Below are 22,230 nucleotides of genomic sequence, written 5' to 3' on the forward strand. Positions count from 1 at the left end.
TTCTAATCCATGAACATGAGATGTCTTTCCATTGTCCTCTTTAATTTCTTTCAGCTACATTTTGTAGCTTTCAGTGTATGTCTTTCACTTCCTTGGTTAAATTTATTCCCAAGTATTTTATTCTTTTTGATGTTATTGTAAATTGAATTGTTTTCTTAAATCTCCTTTAGGATTGTTCATTGTTAGTGTTTAGAAATGCAACTGATTTTTGTGTGTTGATTTTGTATACTGCAACTTTGCTGAATTCTCTTATTAGTTCTAATAGGTTTTTATTTTTTTAAGATTGGCCCTGAGCTAACATCTGTTGCCATCTTTTTTTTTCTTCTTCTCCCCAAAACCCCCCAGTACCTAGTTGTATATTCTAGTTGTAGGTCCTTCTAGTTCTGCTATGTGGGACACTGCCTCAGCATGGCTTGGTGAGCAGTGCTAGGTCCATGCCCAGGATATGAACCGGCAAAACCCTGGGGCACTGATTGTGCAAACTTAACCACTCAGCCACAGGGCCAACCCAAGGTGGGTTTTTTTTGTGAAATCTTTAGAGTTCCCTACATGTAAGATCTTGTCACTTGTGAACAGAGATAATTTTACTTCTTCCTTTCCTATTTGCATGCCTTTTATTTCTTTTTCTTGCCTAATTGCTCTGGCTAGAACTTCTAGTATTATGTTGAACAGAAGTGATGAAAGTGGGCATCCTTGTCTTGTTCCTGATCTTAGAGGAAAAGCTTTCTGTCTTTCACCATTGAGTAAGATGTTAGCAGTGAGTTTTTCATTTATGGCCTTTAGTATGTCGAGGTAATTTATTTCTATTTGTAGTCTGTTGAGTGTTTTTATTATGAAAAGTGTTTGAATTTTGTCAAATGCTTTTTCTGCATCGATTGAGATCGTGGACCCTGAGATTTTGTAACCAGGGAAGTGGCTCTGAATCCCAGCCCAAAACATATTGTGAGAAGTCTCAGCAATTAGGAAACTACAGTTTTATTTCATGACACTCTGTTTTCTTCTGTACCTCTTAGTGGAGCCAACAGCTCTTGTCAATTGCAGCAATCATATCTAGACCTCCCCTTCCTTGACCTGGCTACAGTTTTTTAAGCCCAGCAATAGCGAACTATAGCATCCTCTTATTTCTTGCTAACAATAAGAAGAAAAAGTAAATCAGTTTGACTTATTAATGAATGACCGGCTGAGCCCTTTTTTACAGGATGAATTTATTTTTAATTTTTAAACTATCGTACAGTAAAATTGACTTTTTGGGGGAGTACAGTTCCTTGAATAAACACATATACAGATTCATGTAACTACCAGTACAATTAGGATACAGAACAGTTCCATTACCCTAAAAAACTCCTGCGTTCTATCCCTTTATTGTCACATCCGTCCCCTACGTTGAACTCCTGACAACCGCTAAGCGTCTTCCTCACTATAGTTTTATCTCTTTGAGAATGTCATGCATCATATAACACGTTATGTCAGTGAGTAGAAGCTTCAGTATAACTGATGACTTTGCTAACAACCATTCTGAGCAAGAGAACTGTCCTATACCATGAACTGGGTGCCATCATGGTAGGAAATCATAATCGTAGATTCATATGTTGTTGTATTGGCCTCATAACTTCGGTCTCTGAACTCCTATCAGTCTGTTGGGAAGAGTGTTAGCCAAATTACAAGGCTAATGGTTGAGGATTGGGATCAACTTTTTAGCAACTGGGTCACAAGAAACAATAGGACGTGGTCATCTGTGGTTCATGGTCATTTTATGGACTGCTATGTTTTATCATCCACACTTGAAGGACAGTGAGGAGGAAATGTATGAAGCTGAAAACTATAGGTCTGTGCAAGAGATGATTGCCAACAGATTGTAAAGCAAATTATATTTTGCTTCCACTGCAGTGGCCAGTGAATCAATCTTCTGGTCTGTCAGGTGAAATGGAGTGAAATGGAAATACTCGGATTTTATATATTAGTATGCTTTTGACTGCAAGTAACAAGATACCAAGCCAAGAGTAATGGAAATAGCATGGGAGTTTCTTATCTCACAAAGAGGCCTCTAGAGGTAGGTGGTTCCAGGGCTGAACCAGTGTTGAGCTGAACTCAACAATGTCATAAAGACTCTGGTTCTTTCCATCCTCCATTCCACTGTCCTCAGTATGGAAAATTTTGGCCCTCAGATTTTTCACCTCTTGTTGCAAGATGGCTGGTGCAGCCCCAGGTATCATGTCCTCATACAAGTGGATTCATATGTAGGAAGCAGGGGGCAGGGATGGTGACATGAGAGCTTGTCTCACGTGTGCTTCTTTTTTGTCTTGGAGGAAAATGTTTTCCCAAATCCCCAAAAGAGACTTTTTCTTATGTCTCATAGTCAGAACTGGGTCCCACGGTTGTTCCTACCTGAAGGTAAAGTATGTAGTTAGCGTTTTAACATTTATCATGGGAAATGGGCTTTGACAGGAGGGAAGAGGGTAAGAGAAGTGACTCCTGGGGGTAACAGGTCTGCCCACTCTGAAGCTGTGAGGATTAAACACAGAAATGTGGAGAGGGCACGTCTACCAGGGAGACCATCTACCGTGGAAGGCGCGTCTACCTTGAAAGGTGTGTCTGCTGTGAAAGGCGCGTCTACGTGGAAGGTGCGTCTAGCGGGGAAGGCACGTCTCACTAGGTTGGGCACATAAAGGGCTCCATCCTCATTGCTTTGTTTCCTTTATCTTTCTCCCCTCAGATTTCCTTCCTCATTTTTCTGCTTTAGAAGAAGGATGGAAATCCAGAACTTTTGCTCAGTTCTCTAAACAAAGGCACAGCTTGTCTCTCCCTGGCCCTACGTTTTTGAGTTCTACAGCTCTAGTTTCCACAACCATTTGGAATCTCCCTGATTTCTCAAGAGAGTTCCTGACCTCAGACTGAGGAGTACGTTTTTATGGCCAGTCCATAGACATTATAAATGAGGAACTGAGAAATCTTTATAAACAAAAAAGAAAAAGTCAACAGGATCTAAGTTATTGTCACACTGTGCTTCAGTGGAGTGATGCTCTCTCCACAAAGGCAGCAGCAGGCGCCCTCTGGCTCTGTGACGCCACGAGATGCTTCTCGCCATCAGAGCGATGACTTCAGCTTTTCCATTCCAGCTTGTGGTGCAAATGAGTAAGGAACCTGGATCTGCTCTGGAAGCAGGACACGTGCTCCACACTACTCAGAAGAGGAAGATTCCTTACAAGATGGTATTTCACTCCCCAGACTTCAAGGACTTCCTTCATCTGTCAGAGTGGCTCTGCATCGTGTCATGGACCACCTCAGGATCACAATGAGGACACTGTACTGATCCTACGCAGCACAGGTTTTTTCCCTTAAATGAGCTCCTCTTCCTGCTGAGTCATTGCAGTTCAAATCTCCTAATCTCACCTCCTTCTCTAATCCTTTTACCTGATAGCTTTTTTAAGGGCAGAGATGGGGCAGGGTTAGAAGTAGAGATAAAAAAGGGGCCAGGGCTCACCCTAAAATGCATTTAACTAAGAAGTGCCAAAGACCTACACTGCAAACAGGTGAGAGGAGAACGCAGTTTTTAGAAACCTGGTAAGTAGCAGTAAAGACTTCAAGGGCCGCGCTCTCTCTGTCAAACCAAGGCTGAGTTAGCAAAAAGGCTGCGCCAGTCCTGATGGAGGGACCCGGGCGCAGCGCCTGAGTGGCTCCCAGGCTCTGAGAGGAGGAGTGGGCTCCCCTGTGTCGCACCCAGGGAGAAGCCAGGAGAAACCTGCTCTGCAGGCCTGCCACTCACAAACCTCCAGGGACAAAGATGCTGACAACGGCAGGCAGCAGCTCTGCGGGATGCTGCTGGACATACTGCAAAGGAACACCACCAGCAGCTGTCTGAAGCTGGTGTTCTTTTGTTACCATTTGGTTAGTAAGGCCTCTGTCTACCAAGAAACCAACCAGATGAAGCCAGCCTTCCTTGGGAAGGCCCTAGGGCAGCCAGGAAGGATGACGTGCTGTGTCCAAGTCGGGAGGGTTTCACCAACGCGAACACCTCCCTGTGCCCATTGTGGACTTCGGGGCTCTGGAGGGAGCACTCTCCCTTCAGACAGGGAGGCCACATGGACCCTAAGCAAATGGAGAGAATCCTACATAAGGCAAGTGTGGGGTTCACACTCAATCGCGCGGGCAAGTGCAAGTGTGTGGGCAGGACACAAAGGTCCGTGTGAGACGAGTCCCCCCAGAACAGGGGCCCCGGCTGGCTCATTCTGGTCTCCTTGGCACTGTGAATCTGTCACACGAGGTAGGGCCATAACTGGCAAATTTCAAATAAAGGTTAGCTCTACACTTTGATCCACCCATGATGTCATCCTACCCAATTTTATCGCTGCACCGAGGATACACACCTAAATGAAAGCACCTAAAACCCAGGGCAGTTTCCACACAGCCGCACTCACAGCTCTCACTCATTCTCATTTTCCTTCTTTGTCTCTCTTGATTTCACGCTCACCTTTTCTCTCTCCAGAACTGTTGCCAGGAGCCGGGGAAAGAGTAGAATAGCACCCGTTTTTCCAAGCCTTCATGAAAGCATACAAAAGCATGAGGATGCAGAATTAGAAAAGTGGAGGAAGAAGACCAAGACAGCGGGGTGGGAAGAGGCAGAAAACCGCAAGGCAGGGCTCACCACCGTGGGCTGGGCGAGCTGTGAGCGACCAGCGCTCTTGCCCGACCAGGACACGGAGGCCGGCTCCAGACTGCATCGCGGGGTAAACCGCCACGCTTGTCCACCGGTGGAGAACCAGGAGCTACCCATCTCCCTATTCTGTCACACATCCCGGCCACTTATTTTTCTTGAATGTGGATAAATTTATGTTTGTATATGTCCTTTCCATTGAGCCAACTCGAGCAGAAGGGGAAATGAGGTGGACTGTTTTGGAAAAGTCCGGATACTTGGTGAATGCAGATGCCTTCTGTATGGCCAATTTTATGTGTCAACTTGACTGGGCCGTGGTGCCCAGATATTTGGTCAAACATTATTCTGGATGTGTGTGTAAGGCTGTTTGGGGATGAGCTTTACCTTTAAATAGGTAGACTGAGTAAAACAGATTGTCGTCCCTAATGTGGGTGGGTCTCATCCAGTCAACTGATGGCCTGAATAGAACAAAGACTGACCTCCCCTGGGCAAGAGGGAATTCTCCAGCCGACAGACTTCCGGCCTCAGCCGGTTGTCCAGCAGCTGCCTTTTGGCGTCCGCTGCAACTCCTTCCCACTAGCCGCCCCCTCAGATTGTGCACGTGCCACGCCTTCACAACCAGTGAGCCAACTCCTTACCATAGACCTCTTTATACACACACAGCCTACTGCTTCTGTTTCTCTGCAGAACCCCGACTAATACAGCATCCTATGAGCTGACAGACAGGGTTGAGAGGTAACAAGTGTGTTCGTGCCTTTTTCCAATCAGCACTGTAACTGAGGCGTGTGGACTCTCGAGACTGTTCACACGTGAGCCCGGCTCCTTCCTAGCCCTCTGCCCTGGGCAGGTCCCTTAAGCTTGAGAAACAACATTTGCTCAGATGCCTGGAGCACTGCCAATCCTGGTGTAGGAGTATTCTAGTGCTCCTGTGACAAACCACCACACACTCAGTGCTCAAAGCATCAGTGTCGTCTTGTACAGTTCTGGAGGTCAGAAGTCTCACCTCAGAGGCTCAGCAGGGCTCCTGGAGGCTTCAGGGGAGGATCTGTCTCTCGTCCTTTTCAGCCTCTAGAGGCCGCCTGCATTCTTTGGATCATGGGCCCTTCCTTGCATCTCTCCAACCTCTGGCTCCCACTGCCACCTCTCCTACTCATCTGATGGCCTGCCTCTCTCTCCTAAGGGCCCTTGCAGTTACATTGGGCGCACTCAGGGAATCCAGAATAATCTCCCCATACCCATATCCTTGACTTAATCACATCTGCCAAGTCTCCTTTGACAGATGAGGTAACATTCACAGGTTCTGGGGATCAGGACAAGAGTGTGTTTGTAATGGGGCATTACTCAGCCTTCCACACCTGGTCACTAGAGGTCACTGGTTACAGATGGAAGGCGAGATAAGGGGAGGATCCAAGGTTTCAGAGCTGGTACTTGAAACCATTTTGCTTTTTTGGAAAAGTACTCGACTGTTTGGTGAATACAGAAAGATGCAACAAAGAAATGCTTTCGTGGGGCTGGCCTGGTGGTGTAGTGGTTGGGTTCACATGCTCTGCTTCGGCAGCCCAGGGTTTGTAGGTTCAGATCCTGGGTGTGGACCTACAAATCACTTGTCAACCCATGCTGTGGTGGCGTCCTACATACAAAATAGAGGAGGATTGGCATAGATGTTAGCTCAGGGCCAATCTTCCTCACCAAACAAACAAAATTCTCAGGTGATTCCAATTGCAGCTTGTGACTTAGTGACCTAAGTTCTAAAAAAAAAAAAAAAAAAAAATGCTTTCTTGGCTTCTAAAGAGACAAATACGTGTTGGTGCTGTATTTTTCTTTAACAAGGAAAATTCTGCTCCTGGAGTCATCACAGACTAAAGCTTTACATCACAAAATAAAATAATATACACGTATTTTTTAAAGGTATAATATTCTGCCCTGGTACTCATGGCTGTGGGGCCTGGTGTCCTGGCAGCGCTGCTGAGTGCTTCCTTCAGGCTTCTGTACCTGACCTCTGACCTCGAGCAGGAATTCAGATCTTTTACAGTGGACCCTGAGATGCTCCCTCAACACACATAATTCAGGCATCATAAATCCATGTCATCATTTGCATTCTGGAATATGCCATCCCAATATAAGTCCTAGAGCTGTCGTGCGCCCTCAAATGCTGAGGACAGTTTTTAAGGGAATCAGTCATTTTCAGTGCTTCCCTCTTGGTTACATGGATAACTCTAGGGACCTTTCTGGCCTTTCTTTTTGATGTATTGCTGTATTTTGGGTGCTCAGGGCACAGCCATAACCTTTGCTTGGTTTACTATTAGCAGAGAGAACTTGGTTTTGACTCCATAGAAAGAAGGGAACATTGAATAAATCAGTTTTCAAAAATCATCCTAATTGCTCAATTCAGTGCTCAACAATTGCTGGGAAGTCTAGAATAATTTCAACCTACCAGTGAAGACTCATGGTCTGAGTCTGACTGACGGTTAGAAGGACTCACTTGATCCTGGGGGCGCCAGGCTTCCTTCCTTACTCTCAGCTTGTGACGGGATGGCACTCTCCTAGCGTTCACCCACTTCAGGCACAAGGGCTTCAAACGAAGGCCCAAGACTTGGTTTTGAGCTCAAAGATGATTTATCTTCCCCATTCCGAGGACACTTCAATACATTATCCTTTTCCTCCCCTCCCCCAGCTCCTCCTCCCCCTCCCGTCCCCTCCTTTCATCAGAGATCCTTGGGTCTTTACTTCACTGTCCATTTCTGTGTTTTCTGCTTTTCTTCTTAAAGCTTGACTTTATCGTCGGGGGAAAAACGTTTTCCTTTCAGCTTCAAGTGAACTGCCATCATGGAAAAGGCGGCCAACCATGTCATGGCTCCTGTCACTGTGTAGGCGAGACCTAAGAAAAGGCTGTGGCCTCCACTCCATGTCAGGGTGGAAAGAACAACTGATTTTTCTCCTTGGAACCTGGTTACTGGAAAGTCTAAGAAAAGAAGACCTGTTAAGGATCTGTCTCGGCACTTCTCAGCTCTACCACTGTGTATCCTAAATACTTTAGTTTGAACCATATAAAATTGCCATTTTTCTTGGTAAAAAAATGGTTGAATATTCCATTTCATATGTTCTAATCTTTACCAAGCAGTACTGCGTATCTTTCTGGAATGAAATTAATTAAAAACAAGCCTTCCTTCTACATAGTTGTAATCTATGAAAGAGACTCTGACACAGATCTGAATGATTTACAGACAACTAAATAATGAACAAATATATTTAATTTCCTTTGCCAAACCCAAGGAAGTGAAAAGAATATAGACAGATTTTCTAGAGAACCTACATTTTTGTTTGTGAATCAGGAGACCCAGGGTAGGCTAAAAGGCCTTCACAGGCTAAGATTTGAATTCCTGCCCCAGGGAAAATTCAAGAGGAGTGAAGAACAAAAAAATAATGAGATAGGTGGCAAAACATTTTTAGTGGGAAAACTAAAGGTGGTGCCTTCACTTGGGTTTTGAAAAGGCCAGCGTCCCTCACTGCTGGGGAGAAAGTGTTTGAAGTGGGTTTGCTATCGTTAGCATTTGAATGATGTCATTTTGATTATGCATGTGGCCTGAGGTTGTTAAACATCTGGAGCCTTTTGTAAACCAAACTAATAAACAAATAAAGGCTTCTCATAGCAACGGCACAGGACAGCGGCATTTCCCAGCAAAGCACTTAAAAGGCCTCAAATCCTTGGCAACATGCTATTTAAAGGCACAGGGAAACTTGTTAGGAAACTAGTTCTCTCTCTTTTACATCAGAATTCCTCATTGTCACCAGGTCCTTGGGTGTCACCACAACTCATCTGCCTGGCTGTTTTCTCCCACCCTCGGTTCCATTAAGAGGGTCTTTTCCTCACACAAAGAGCATCTCTTCTCCCTTAGAAGTGGTAGGCGGTTTCTGCAGCTCAGCTTAGCTCTTCTCCTTGTGTCTCAGCCAGGCCATGAGGCGGGCTGGGTAATACTCACACCAGGCTCAACCCAGGGGAGCAAGGTCACGACTGAAGCTCAGGACCGAGCTTCTGATGGAAGATTTAGACTGGAGAGTCACCATTCAAATGTGACTGTGAAAGAAGTCACCTAAGGAGAGGCTGTCTCCAGGGGAGAAATGGAGGGTCTCCTTTGTCTGGAACACGGACTCCCTTCCTCTCTCCCTCAGCCCCAAACTCACTGTCCTGCCTTGTGAAGGCAGCAGTACATGACGGGTTTTTCCTGTTCCCTGATCGCAGCTATAACTGCTTTACTGGCACAGCAATCACAGACACAGCTGACGGGATCAGAAGGTCCAACTTGAGAGAGGACTGTCAAGCAACTTTCAATCCCAAATGTTTCTGGGGGGAGAGAGAGGGTTGCTGAAATCCCATTTAGAAGCCAATATTCTATGGCTCACTCTTTCATCTGTACTTATAATGCTATATAAGAGAGACCAATCTGTGGCTTTCATTTTCATAGAACAGAATTAGAGACCGTGCTAAAGGAGTGACCTGAAGAGAAACTGTACTCCTGGTCAGTAAACAAAAGAAGGCAACTAGCTGAGAGGTAGAGATGGTGCCACATCACAGGACCATCTCTGACTGAGGCACATCTCTGCTCCCCCGTCGGGATGCAGGTGTCCACACTCTAGTCTAGGATGGAAAGATGGAGTAGGGAACTGGAACACACGAGTCACTAACCTACCCCCAGGAGCTTCTGGTTCAAGCTCCTGAGAGGTAAAGAAACTCATGAGGTTGACACTTGCGTGTAAAGATCCTCTGGCTTGCTGGGGGTCCCATGAACAACTCCTGGCCAGTGGCTCTGAGATGCCTGGGGGGCGCTGATGCCTAATCAGGATGATGTCTCAAAGCTGTGTTCCAGCACTGGAAAGATCCTGCCTCCAAAAGAATTCTGCCTCGGGGAGAATTAGGAAGAGATTTTAAAATTAAGTCTGAAGACGAGACTTTGCGTAAACTGTGTTTAAATACATAACTTCTTAAAGATAGTGTTTGGTGCCATTTTGAAGTCCTTTTTGTTTTTAAATCACGAGTTACATTTGTACTTTTAGGTTTGGTGAAAAATTGGGACTCTCCTACAAAGGCATCCTCCTAACTTGGACCGGATGTCCGTAACCCGGACACTGACTCCTGCCAGCTGGCTTTGCATCCTTGGCGAGAGAGGGAAGGACCCAGAGTCCTCAGCGCGGCCTCAGAGCACTCCTCACCGGGGGCACGCCTCACTGGGAGCACTCCTCACGGAGGGCGGGGAGGATGGGTGTGAGGGGCACCTGCCCTCTGGGCCAGAGCTCTTTGGGCCGGCATCCTTCCGCTGAGCATAAAAGGTTCTACAGTCTCTCTCGGTTTAGTTATTTTTAGTCTCTATCACGAATTTACTTCTTATGAAACCTCTATTTCCGTGGTCCTCCATTTCATTCCATCCCATATGGCAGTCTTCTCCTCGCTGTTTCAGATCTCTCGGCACAGGGTTATTTATCTCTCATGGGGGAGAGAAACAGTCCTCTATTTATTCATACCTACTTACCGATATTAACTTAACTGTTATTCCTAAAAAGACGGTACACATTTGATGGTACAAAGTGGAGACACACAGCTATATGGTGATGGACTGACGCTGCTACCTGTAGGAGAACTCTGTATTTCTTTTATATATGTATAGAGAGAAATTTGATCGGAGAATAGAAAAGTATAGTGAAATAATTCAAGGACCAGTATGCAGATGGACACTGATTTTCCTTCAGCCCCAGAAAGAAAAGCAGTATAAAAGGATACTGTAGCTTACGTTGAAACTATAATTACCAGCGGGCAAACCTTCAATAAAATGCTGTGTTCGACTGAGTCGACGGTACAGCTTTTTGAAAGTGGGGAAGGCAGCCGTCCGCATCCACACGATGAAGTCGTCGTTAAGGAAGCCGTTGTTTCCTGGATCGTTTTCATCCAGCTCATAGACAGGCTTAGGCCAGGATGGGGGCTTAGTGGTTCCTGTGGGAAGAAAATAATGCATGTGGTTGAGAAAAATTGTCTACCCTCTTCAGTTTTTCTTAGAATGTAGAGAATGAAATAACTTTTGCATTCTTGAGGAAAGAGAATAGAAATTAGACTTAAAAAAAAAAATGTGTGTGAGCTACCTGAGTATGCAATCATGAAAAATAATGGTTATAAAGACTCTAAGGAAACATGGGGGGAAATGCTGATGACATTTTCATAGGGTTAAAAAATAGAGCAGAAATCAAATTACATGTCTATCATGTGTTCAACTATGTTAAATGCATATAAAGCATTGAAAAAATAGGTAGAGGAAAACGATAATAGTGCTTGTATTCAGTAATAGCATCTTAGGGGGTGACTTTATTTTCTTTAACTTCACTGATCATCTAAAGAGAGCAAACTAAAAGAAGACACCATTTCATCTAAAAGTTGGTTACTATTTATTTAAAGAAAAAAGAATGACAGCTATCGATGAGGCAGTGGCCATGAGAACTCATGCAGAGCAGGTGGATGTGTGGATTAACAGCATCTCTGACAATCTAGGAACATGCATCAAAAGCTTTAATATATTTCGGCTCAGAAATTCAACTTCTAGGAATTTAGTCTAAGGAAATAATCACAGAAGTACGTGGAGATTGTGTTACACATCTTCTCCACAGCACTGTGCCTGAGTGCGCAAAGTTGGAAGCAAGGAGAGGAACTGGTATGTGGTGGGAGGTGGAGAACAAGGTGTTGCAAGCGTGTTCCAAAGCCAGGAAGCCTGGGGGTGTGGGTGCTGTCAGACACTTGGAGCACCGGGTGGAGGGCCATTGCGGCAGAGGGATCTGCCGAGTGTATTCCTGTCCTTTACCGCCGTCTCCAACTACGCAGCAGACTCTTGAGGACAGTGTCTTCCTCATCTTTTTGCACACAGTAGGGTATTCAATAAATACGTGACAAAGCGATGAGGATTCCAATTAAAGCTGGCAGGAGTTGATGATAAAAACCATATTGAATTTTAAAGAGCTAGACAACAAGAGGAAATTGTTTAATGAAGTTTTTACTTCCACAAAACTGGTCCTGTTATTGGTAGGATTCAAAATGCTAAATAGGGAACCATTCTTTCTCAACTCTGACCACTGACTAAACTGTTTTTCCAGCAAGAAACCCACTCCTGTTTTCTAAGCATGGGCTGAGTTTGGCTGGAGTCATCCTCTGAAGGATGTTTCTATACTTAATAATTCCTCTGTGAATAATCCTTTGGTGGAGAAACGTCCTCTGCGAAGTCTGTGTTGTGGCACTCACCCATTTCGGCCCTTCCCAAGATCTCAGTCTCTGTTGCTAGAAGAATTTTGATAAAAATTGCAATTGCCTTTGGTCCCTGCACTGTGGAGCTTACCTCTCTCTACTTTAGCCAGAGCTCGTGCCCCAAGGCAAGGTGTCCCCTGGGCCAGTGACATCCAGTCACCCAGGGAGCTTGTTAAAAATGCAAGCTTCAGCATGCCCTCCCTACTAACCCTCAATCCCACCCCATCCCACGTCAGCAGAGAGTAGACGAAATATGGTCTAAGAGGCACCAGCTTCCTTCATCTTCCGAGTTCAGCTGGGTTGTGCGTATTCATCCACTCACTCAACAATAGGCATGTGTTGATTGCTCACTATCTATCAAGCACCAGGGATACGAAACTGCACAAGACCCAATCCCTTCCCTCAAGGAACTCAGAGACTGAAGTGGGGGCGACAGGTGTTTACACAGATGACTGCAGGCTAATTGTGAACTCTTACAACAGAGGTAAGAACAAAGTGCAGTGGGAGAGGGGAGAAAGCCAAGGACTCTGTGTCACCGGCCTGTGGTTATGTGCTAAGACAAAGCAACACAAGGTTAGCTGTGAAGGGCTAAAAAATGGCACATGTACGTTTAATGTAAAATTAAGTGCAGTTTCTCAAGGAAGTTGATGAATGTGATACTTGCAATGTTGGTTGACATTTACCCCCTATCATGGGAACCATTATGATATGATGCTAATGACCATGTGAAAATCATAAGACATAAATCTGCTGAGGAAATCAGAAATTGCCTCAAAAGTTTGTGGTTATTTTTAAAAGAGTGTATCCAAAGATGATGCTTTACCTTGTGTAGCTACAGAAGGTCCATTGATCATTATGTGAGCACAACTTTTCATTTAGATCAAATGAGTTTCCTTCTATTCACTTTTCTATTAGACAATTTTTTTTTTTTGTAACCAAAGGAAAGCTTTAATGTGTTGGCTCCATGAGCACAAAAGGAATTTTGTAAACAGTTAAATGAGGCCAGTTTATATCAGTGTCTTCAGATGCTTCAAATAGAAAAATCACATAAGTTAATCAGAATAATGGCTTGATTTTTGGGGTTTGATTCTTCCTGGAATCAAAGCAAAGCTTTTTGATATTCAATTTTGGAAGATAAAACCTCTAGCATTATTATAAATATTACTATAAATTCAGCTAAAAAAATTCAGCAATTGGGACCGGCCCGCTGGCACAGTGGTTAAGTTCGTGTGCTCCACTTCAGCGGCCCGGGGTTCACGAGTTCAGATCCCAGGAGACGACATATATACTGCTGTTAAGCCATGCTGTGGCAGATGTCCCAGATATAAAGTACAGGAAGGTGGGCATGGATGTTAGCTCAGGGCCAATCTTCCTCAGCAAAAAGGGGAGGATTGGTGGCAGATGTTAGCTCAGGGCTAATCTTCCTCAAAAAAAAAAAAAATTCAACAATCAAGTGTCCAGTTTTGGTTTTGTATGGATAACATAAATGCAAATTTGGTGGAGCACAGCATCAGGGTACAGATAATGTTCTTAGTAAACTGAGAAATTTACAGAGAAATGTACTTAAAGTTGGTTGTGGTACATACATAATTCACAATTGTATCTAAGCAAGCTACAATATTTTATTAATCAGAAGAAGAGCTGTAGTTGTGCAAATTTAAATATTTTTGTATATTCCCAGAGAAACTGAACTGCACAATTTTTACAACAACATGGATGCTAAAGAAATGCTTCAGCATAGCAGTCTACGTTGTCTGTCTTTGTCACAGATCATCAACCAGAATTTTAGAAATATCTGAGCCTTTCAAGAACTATCTTGTATATCAAATGATACATCCTACAATGATCCTGAACTTTTTTGGTAAATTATCTGTCTAACTTTGGTTGAATTTTGTTTAAAATAGTTGAAATTTTTTTTTTTTTGAGGAAGATTAGCCCTGAGCTAACATCTGCCACCAATCCTCCTCTTTTTGCTGAGGAAGACTGGCCCTGAGCTAACATCCGTGCCCACCTTCCTCTACTTTATATGTGGGACGCCCACCACAGCCTGGCCTGACAAGCTGTGCCATGTCCACACCCCAGATACAAACCAGTGATTCCTGGGGCCACCGAAGCGGAACGTGCGAACTTAACCACTGCGCCACCGGGCCGGCCCCTAGTTGAAAAATTTTAAACAAACTATCTGAAATACAGAATGCCAAAAAAACTTTAGTTTTTGAAGATTTAATGAATTGTAATTACTGAAAACAAAGCTTTTAAACAAGAAGACATTGAAATTTACCCCTATAAAAGCAAGGGAGTAAGCGAACAGACTATATAATGAGAGTTCAAAATGTGAACATTTAATTTTTAAATTCTATAATTATGCTTTGGAATATCTCAACTTATGTGAAAACTCTTTTGATGGAGCTCCTATTTTTAAAGGGATAAAATTTTCTTCTCTACCAGAATTAAATGATATCAAGAAGATCTAAGATTCTGTAGCATCTAAATTTAGGAACACATTCAAAAGAATCATAAATAAGAAACTGTGAAGTCAAAAAGACAATGCCTATAAAAACACTTGGGTTACAATACTAGCATATTTCAATATTAAAAAAATGTAAAATGAGAATATCTTCCATTGAGTAAAATTCGCTGTGAGCATGACAGGTATCTCAGCACCTATAGATATTTCCTCAAATGAAAAAAACCATTAAGGTCAGAAGAGAAGATCGATTAAAGGTGTCAACATGGGGCCCGCCCGGTGGTGCAGCAGTTAAGTGCACACATTCCGCTTCGGCTGCCCGGGGTTCATGGGTTTGGATCCCAGGTACGGACATGGTACCGCTTGGCAAGCCATGCTGTGGTAGGCGTCCCACATATACAGTAGAGGAAGATGGGCATGGATGTTAGCTCGGGGCCAGGCTTCCTCAGCAAAAAAGAGAGGACTGGCAGTAGTTAGCTCAGGGCTAATCTTCCTCAAAAAAAAAAAAAAGTGCGCCAGTTTGGTTGATAAAATTACATGGTCACCCTAATTAGAGATGAAGCAACATGTTCTTAAAACAGTGCCTTTTTCCTAATGGTAAGTTGGAAGGAACCAGGGCACCAATCATTCATGCTTCTGATAAGTATGTGGTGGAGGCGCCCATAGGCAGGGCAAGTTAGAACAAAAAGGAGGTCGACCAAGAACGAAAGACGGAGGAACCCTAAACACCTCCCCACACATAAAACCAAAGTTCCATAAACAGGTGAGAACATTGACCTGATGCACGGATCTCACCTGCAAACGCACTAGAAAGATTACTGGAACTTGGATTCCGGAACTTGATATACTTATCTGTCCACCACGTAATCCCACTCCTTAGCATGGGGACTTGGATGTGCACAGATGAATTAAGCTTGTATGAAAGAATAATGGTGTCTGCAGGGAAAGTAAAAATTGTGTTACAGATGCATGCAAGCATTTCTGCTACCCTTTAAAGTGCAGAACCAGACAGAGCTGAAAAATAAACCAGGGTCTTAGCGGACTCTCAACACACCTCCCATGCCACAGATGCTGGAATCACAGGACTATTCTTTTTCTTGCCAAGCCCCCAATTATTGAAAAATATTTTAAGCTCCACTTAACTCACGTTCCTTAACTACTTCAAATCTCTAGTAAGGGAGAACTTATTTGCAAATAAAATACTGTAAGTGAGTGGATGATATATACGGAATTTTTTTTAAACTGCCACTGAGCTGCAGAGGGGACCTTCTGGACATTTAGGCTGTTAGACACTTATGAAAGAGTACACGATGGAGATAGGAGAAGTCACCTACCATTGAAGAGGCTGTTGGCAATAGCACCACATGGAGCAATGGGGGTTCCATCGTGGGACTTGCTGAATGGAGCACATGTTTCAACATCCTGGATGCAAGATGATAGAGGAATGAGAAGTGCTTTTGGTAAACTCTCTTAGAACGTTGAAAGTGAGAGCACTGGCAATGTAAATCAACCCACAGTGATGTGCTGGCACAGAGCAAGGTTAGGGACTGCTGCCTGTTTGTCCCAGGCTTCTGGCTTACTCAGACTAGGAATTTCTGTGTTTTGGAGATGTGTGTGTATATGTGTAGATTTTTTCCCTCATTAACAATGCATTACATACCAAATATGTCTGCAGGAAGGACCTGTACCTTGCTGGTTGTGATAAATATCACACTAAGCCTACACGGGAATACTTTTTTTTTTTTGCTGGGAAAGATTCACCCTGAGGTAACATCTGTTGCTAATCTTCCTCTCTCTCTGTTTTTTTTTGAGGAAGATTAGCCCTGAGCTAACACCTGCCACCAATCCTCCTCTTTTTGCTGAGGAAGATTAGCCCTGAGCTAACATCTGTGTCCATCTTCCTCTACTTTATATGTGGGATGCCTGCCACAGCATGGCTTGACAAGTGGTGCCCCATCCGCACCCGGGATCCGAACCGGCGAACCACGGACTGCGGAAGCGGAACGTGTGAACTTAACTGCTGTGCCACTGCGCCAGCCCCCTCTCTCTATTTTTTTCCTCCCCAAAACCCCAGTACATAGCTGTATATTCTAGTTGTATGTCCTTCTAGTCCTTCTCTGTGAGCCGCCACAGCATGGCTACTGACAGATGAGTGGTGGTTCTGTGCCCAGGGACTGAACCTTGCCTGCTGAAGGAGAATGCGCCCAAATTTAACCACGAGGCCAGCAGGGCTTGCTCTGGAATACATTTTTAAAAACTTTTTTTGTTTGTTTTTGAAGTGTAACATATTCCAAAATGTATACAGATTGAGGGTCTTCAGCTAGATGCCTTATCACAGAGGATCCACACACCAAATTACCAGGATATATTTTTAAAAGGGTGCTTGCTAAAAATCACTTGATTACCACTTCATATACTGATGTCAGTACGGAAAAGGTTTCTTTCTAGCTTTTCTTGCTAGCACGCTGAGTATCATCTATCAAGAGTAAAATTTTGGGCCAGCCCGGTGGCGCAGTGGTTAATTTTGCACATTCCGCTTCTCTGTGGCCCAGGGTTTGCCGGTTTGGATCCTGGGTGTGGACATGGCACCGCTTGGCAAAAGCCATGCTGTGGTAGGCGTCCCACGTATAAAGTAGAGGAAGATGGGACGGATGTTAGCTCAGGGCCAGTCTTCCTCAGCAAAAAGAGGAGGATTGGCAGTAGTTAGCTCAGGGCTAATTTTCCTCAAAAAAAAAAAAAGTAAAATTTTGTATTCCTAGTTCTGAAAGAGTATTTAATTAAACCAAAAGCTTTTTATTTATTCAATCAAGTAGAGACCAATTTTCTTCAACTTGGCTGGACTGAAGGCCCCAATTACAGGAAGGACACTGGTAGACACAGTGAGCCAGACTGAAACCAGCCGCTCAAGGTCCCACTCTAAATGGTTGGAGCATGAAAAGGTCACCTCTCACCTGGACGAGATTGACCTTACTGCTCTGAAGAGGGAAAGTGGTCCTTCTGAACAGCAGTCATCCTGAACACCAGCCCCTCAGTTTATGCAAGGATGAAATGCACATTTCTGTCTTGTAAAACCTTAGCTTTTGAATTTATTTTTCATACCATCTTTTAGACTGAAAGGTCCACCTGGTTTAATAAAAAAGGAGTATTATACCAAATGAAATAGAGCCTTACCTTTACATCTGTACCCAACAGCTGGCTATTACTTCTGGATAGAAGATATCCATGGAGGTTCTGATAGAAGCCATACAATTTGTAGTACATATAAACATTACCCTGTATGGGAGAAAAGCAGACAGTAAGAAGAGAGTAAGGAAAACTAACTGGAATATTAATAAGAATGGACAGGATTTTTTAAATATAAAAAGTAGATGAGAACGGAAAGTTTCTTTATATCAAATAGAAACCCAAGAAATGATTATTAAAAATTACATGTAGAAAAGCCCTATTCTACACAGAATTATTAAAATGATGAAATAACTTATTTTTAATGTTTTTGTAAGTGCTACCGCACTCCTGCTTTGAAAATTTTTTATAATCAGGCTTTGTATTTCTCAATACGTAAAGTTTGATTTTACAAATAGTGCTATTTCCTAGCAAAACTAGGAAAATTGCTTTGCCTAGGGGTTGTAGTAGGCATCAAAAGTCATGCGCTCTCAAAGCAAATCCATGACACCTCATTCAAAACTGGAGCCATTGAGCACCTCGGTGCTTGTGCACACTGGACATGGGAAAGGAACGAGACCAGCTCCCCGTAGTCCAGCTCCAGGTGTTTCATCTTTCGTCCCTAGGACCTAGCATGGCCTGACACACAGTACCTGCTCAAGAAATGGTGAGCCATTTGTTATTGACAAAAAGATGGAATAATTCACTGATCCCAAAGAAGGGTGATTTTCACATTAGCAATAAGTGGTCCTGTTGCCATGAGAGATACGCCTTTTCCTGTATACTGTTGTATGAGGCTGCCAATTACAGGCTACCATCGCACTCCTACCCTTATGGTGACATAACAAGGCCCTGGAAATTCTCCAGGCAGACTTGATACAGGTTTTGCTAACAGCACATATGATGCAAATAGAAATGTCTGACGTAGCTGTTTATAATTAATATACTACCTACCTCCAAAATAATGAAGGCCTGAGTCCAAGAATATGAAGGCCTAACTTTTATTAAGTGCCTCCTATATGTTAGGTGCTATCTTCAGTGCTAGAAATATGTAAGTATTCCTTTTCAACTCCCCAAGTCGACTGATCTTCTTACACTATCCAAAGCCAGCATTTTGGAAAGGCTTTGGCTTCTCCCTAAGGACATTTAAGAGCATGAGTATGGAAAATAGGAGCTGGAAATAAAGGTCATGGTACGAGCGGCCAGTTATGGAAACCAACAAAGGCTGAAGAGATGAGACCCCTGTGAGAGAACCGTCTCTGGAACACTGAGAAGGGGAGATGCTGGGCTGTGACAAAGAGGCAGGCTGCAGAAGGCGAGGGTATGAAAGCCCACAAGCCGGGCGTGGCCACACGACTGATTACACATCCTCACCCACAGAGGGAAGCTCTACTGTTGACCCATAACTATAGAAAATAGCAAATCCACAGAACAGAATTTATCACACATTTTCTCAGAAGCTAAAAAGAGAACTTTACTTACCCACAGTTACCTAGACATATAAATGACAATAAACAGGCAGAGACTACTCCCTACCCCATGGACTGGGGTGTTTTAATAACCTCTTTTCAATGATTCTTTGTCCAAGATCTGGCCTAACAAGTCATCTTTCTGATGACTCCTGGAGGCACAGCGCGCTTTGTGGTTCTGCTCTCTCTCCAGTCAGTGGCACTTTGTGCAGGATTCCATGCCAAGGGCAGATCTCGCCTGGACTCGTCGTCCAGGTGTGTAACGTGCGCCTGCCTGTGAGTCCAAGGCCCTGTGGCTGCCTTGAGCAGTTGGTTGGATTTTTACAAGGAAGCCTTTGCCTGAAAGGAATGGTTAGCAGCTGGTAACACTTCAATTGCCTTTAGGGTTTCAAAGGACACAGACAGATGGGAGCGGAAGCCCATTAAGGTTTTATCTTTTGGATTTTTTCCTTAAAAATTGAAGCACTCTGAGCCTCCAAAAGAGAACCAACCCTGCTGACACCTTGATTTCAGACTTCTGACTTCCAGAACTGTGAGAGAATCCATTTCTGTTGTTTTAAGCCACACTAACTTTTGCTTTGGGGGGCAGCACGGTGAGACGGGGAAGGCAGGAAAGGGCACGGCTGCGGAGGACTAGAATTTTGACCTACAGTGAAAGAACACACACATAAGACTTCCCCCACCGACTTTATCTAGATTTCACTTATGACCCAAGTACAACTCAGTAACTGCCCTATAATTTATAACTGACTCACCCAGATACAAGGATGAGAGCTAGCCATAATCAAACAGATGTATTCAGAATAGTTCTGATGCCAGGACGCATTTGTCTGGGATCAAAGGGGAATAACAAAGAGACACAGAAATTCAGAGCTACCTAGAACATGAAGCCATGTAATTGAGCACTTTCTCTTTCCTCTCTTCATTTAATCTTTCAGCAAACAATTTCTGAGCATCTACCAGGTAAAATATACTGTGCTGTGCACTGTGGAGGAAGCAAAGATTCATATGTCCATTCAGTAAACATTACTTGAGCACCTATGGTGTGTCAGGCATTGTTGTAGGTCTTGGGCTACAACAGTGAGAGACAGACAATAAATAATAGATATAGCAAACCCGTAACTTACATAGTACATTAGAAGGTGATAAGTACCATGGAAAAACTGAAATTCCAGCAGGTCACCAGGATCAGGAGTGCAGGGTGGGTGAGCAGACAGGTTGTAGCATGACATAGGATGGCCAGTGCAGGCCTTACTGAGGTAGGAATGAGCCAAGACCTGAAGGAGGTAAGGGAGTTACCCAGGTGGTTATCAGGAATAGGGAGCAAGGCAAGAGAATGCCTGACTTGTTGAGGAATGGGGAGTCCAGTGTGGCAGGAGTGAGGGTGAGGGGAAGAGAGCGGAGGGGTCAGGTCAGAGAGGAGATGAGCCAGATCCTGTAAGGCTTTGTAAGGACTTAGGCTTTTTCACTGAGTGGAAAGAGGGGCCGTTGCAAGAATTTTTTGAGCAAAGGAATGACATGATATGACTTATTCTGCAAGAAGTTCACTGTGGCTGCTCTGTTGAGACACGGATATGAGCAGGGCGGCCTGACAGGATCCAGGTGAGAGGTGAAGGTGGCTTGGAGCTGAGCAGTATCAAAAGAGGTGGGAGAAGTGGGCAGACTGGTATATTTTGAAGGTAGAGCCAACAGGATGGATTGGATGTGAGCTGCGAGAGAATGAAAGGAGTCAAGAATGACTCCTAGGCTTTTGGCTGGAGCACCAGAAGTATGGACCTGTTTCAGCTGAGATTGAGAAGTCTGCAGGTGGAATAGGGTTTTCTCGGGGAGCGGGTGGCAAGCGGGAGGAGCGGATATCAGAAGCTTAGTTTTGGAAACGTTGAGCTTCAGATATCTATTAGACATCCAAGTGGTGACATGAGGAAGGCAGTTGGAAATTCAACTGTAGATACTGGAAGAGCGGTTTGGGCTGGAGATATAAAACAGACTGTTGTCAAGAGACGGCATTGAAAGCCAGCGGGGAGACGACATTTCCAAGGAAGGGAGTGTATACAGAGAGGAGAAGAAGACCGAACACTAAAGCCCTGTGGATCTCAACATAAAGAGTTTGGGGAGAAGAGGAGGAACAGCACAGGAACCAAAGAAGGGCAGCCAGAGAACTAGAAGAAATCCAGGAGAGTGTGACTCCTGAGAGGCAGAGAAGAAAGCGTGTCATGGAGGAGGGGTGACCACCCACGGGTAGTGAGTAACAAGGCACGAAGCACTGACTGCTGGATTTATCCATGTGGAAGCCATTGGTTTCCTCGCAATGTCACTGAGTGTTGGGGGCAAAACATGACTGGAGTGGGTTTAAGAGAATGAGAAGAGAGGAACTGGAAATAGCCAAGATAGACAACTCTTTTGAGGAGTTTTCCTGCTAATGGGAGGAAAGAAATGGGCAAATAGCTTGCAGGGAAATTGGGAGAATAGAAGAGCGTTTTTTTTTTTTTTTTAGATAAGTGAAATAATATGTTTGTATGCTGGTAGGAATGATCCAGTAGAGAGAAAAGTTGATGACATAGGGAGGCGAGAACGGCTGAGTTAAGCCCTTATAAAGGCAAGAAAGATGGCATCTATGCACAAGTGGAGAGACAAGCCTTCAGACAGGAGCGTGGATAGCTCACCGATGGGAACAGGCGGGAAGGTGGAGTGTGTCATGCAGATCCTTTGGGTGGGTGTGGAGTGGCACGTGAAGCATGGTCCCCGTCCTCAGGGAGGCTCCTAGAAGTGAAGAAATGAGTCTACACACAGGATATCACACTAGTGACTGTAAGTCCATCAGAAGCGTGGCACAGCACTCCCAGACATGAACGTGGGCAAATTCCTGCTGGAGACTTGAGTGAAAAGGAGGCCCAAGGAATGGCTGGGGCAGTGGGGGCTTACCACGAGTGAGCTCTCACAGGAGGCCCTGAGCAGGCAGACACTAGGTGAAGGAGCAGCAGGAACACAGCGGGTCGCATCACGAGAAAGCAAGTGGCCAGCTTGGCAGGAGGACAAGGTCTCTCCCAGCACAAGGAGAGAGAGATGAAGAGGTAGCTGGGCCTCAGGTGGCAGAACAGTCTGGAAGAGGCCTTTCTCAGGGAGAAACCAAAGCCTAGAAGTGCAGTTAGGCAGTTCTGATACTAGCTCAGGAGGGCCTGAACTGGACGATGGGACGAGAAGGGAG

The 22,230-nt window shown here is 44.4% G+C and overlaps 1 protein-coding gene across 14 annotated transcripts in view; it reads right to left on the reverse strand.

Moving 5' to 3' along the window:
• Positions 1–1,188: 1,188 nt before the first annotated feature.
• The window catches only part of TMEM30C (transmembrane protein 30C), a 29,919-nt gene continuing 8,877 nt past the window's right edge, over positions 1,189–22,230 (reverse strand). For 3 of the 14 annotated variants that reach the window (XM_023623917.2, XM_023623918.2, XM_023623919.2), the window contains exons 4-9: positions 20,153–20,302; positions 17,566–17,667; positions 15,729–15,816; positions 15,190–15,330; positions 10,425–10,634; positions 1,189–7,613 (exon numbers count right to left, since the gene is read on the reverse strand). In XM_023623917.2, the coding sequence (XP_023479685.1) occupies positions 7,414–7,613; positions 10,425–10,634; positions 15,190–15,330; positions 15,729–15,816; positions 17,566–17,667; positions 20,153–20,302 (891 nt within the window). In that variant the 3' untranslated portion in view covers positions 1,189–7,413. The remainder of the gene's footprint in view (positions 7,614–10,424; positions 10,635–15,189; positions 15,331–15,728; positions 15,817–17,565; positions 17,668–20,152; positions 20,303–22,230) is intronic. The other 11 variants (XM_001502201.5, XM_070243908.1, XM_070243909.1 and 8 more) reach the window with 5 other exon arrangements.

The sequence above is a fragment of the Equus caballus genome, chromosome 19, assembly GCF_041296265.1.
Source record: "Equus caballus isolate H_3958 breed thoroughbred chromosome 19, TB-T2T, whole genome shotgun sequence".
NCBI lineage: Eukaryota > Metazoa > Chordata > Mammalia > Perissodactyla > Equidae > Equus > Equus caballus.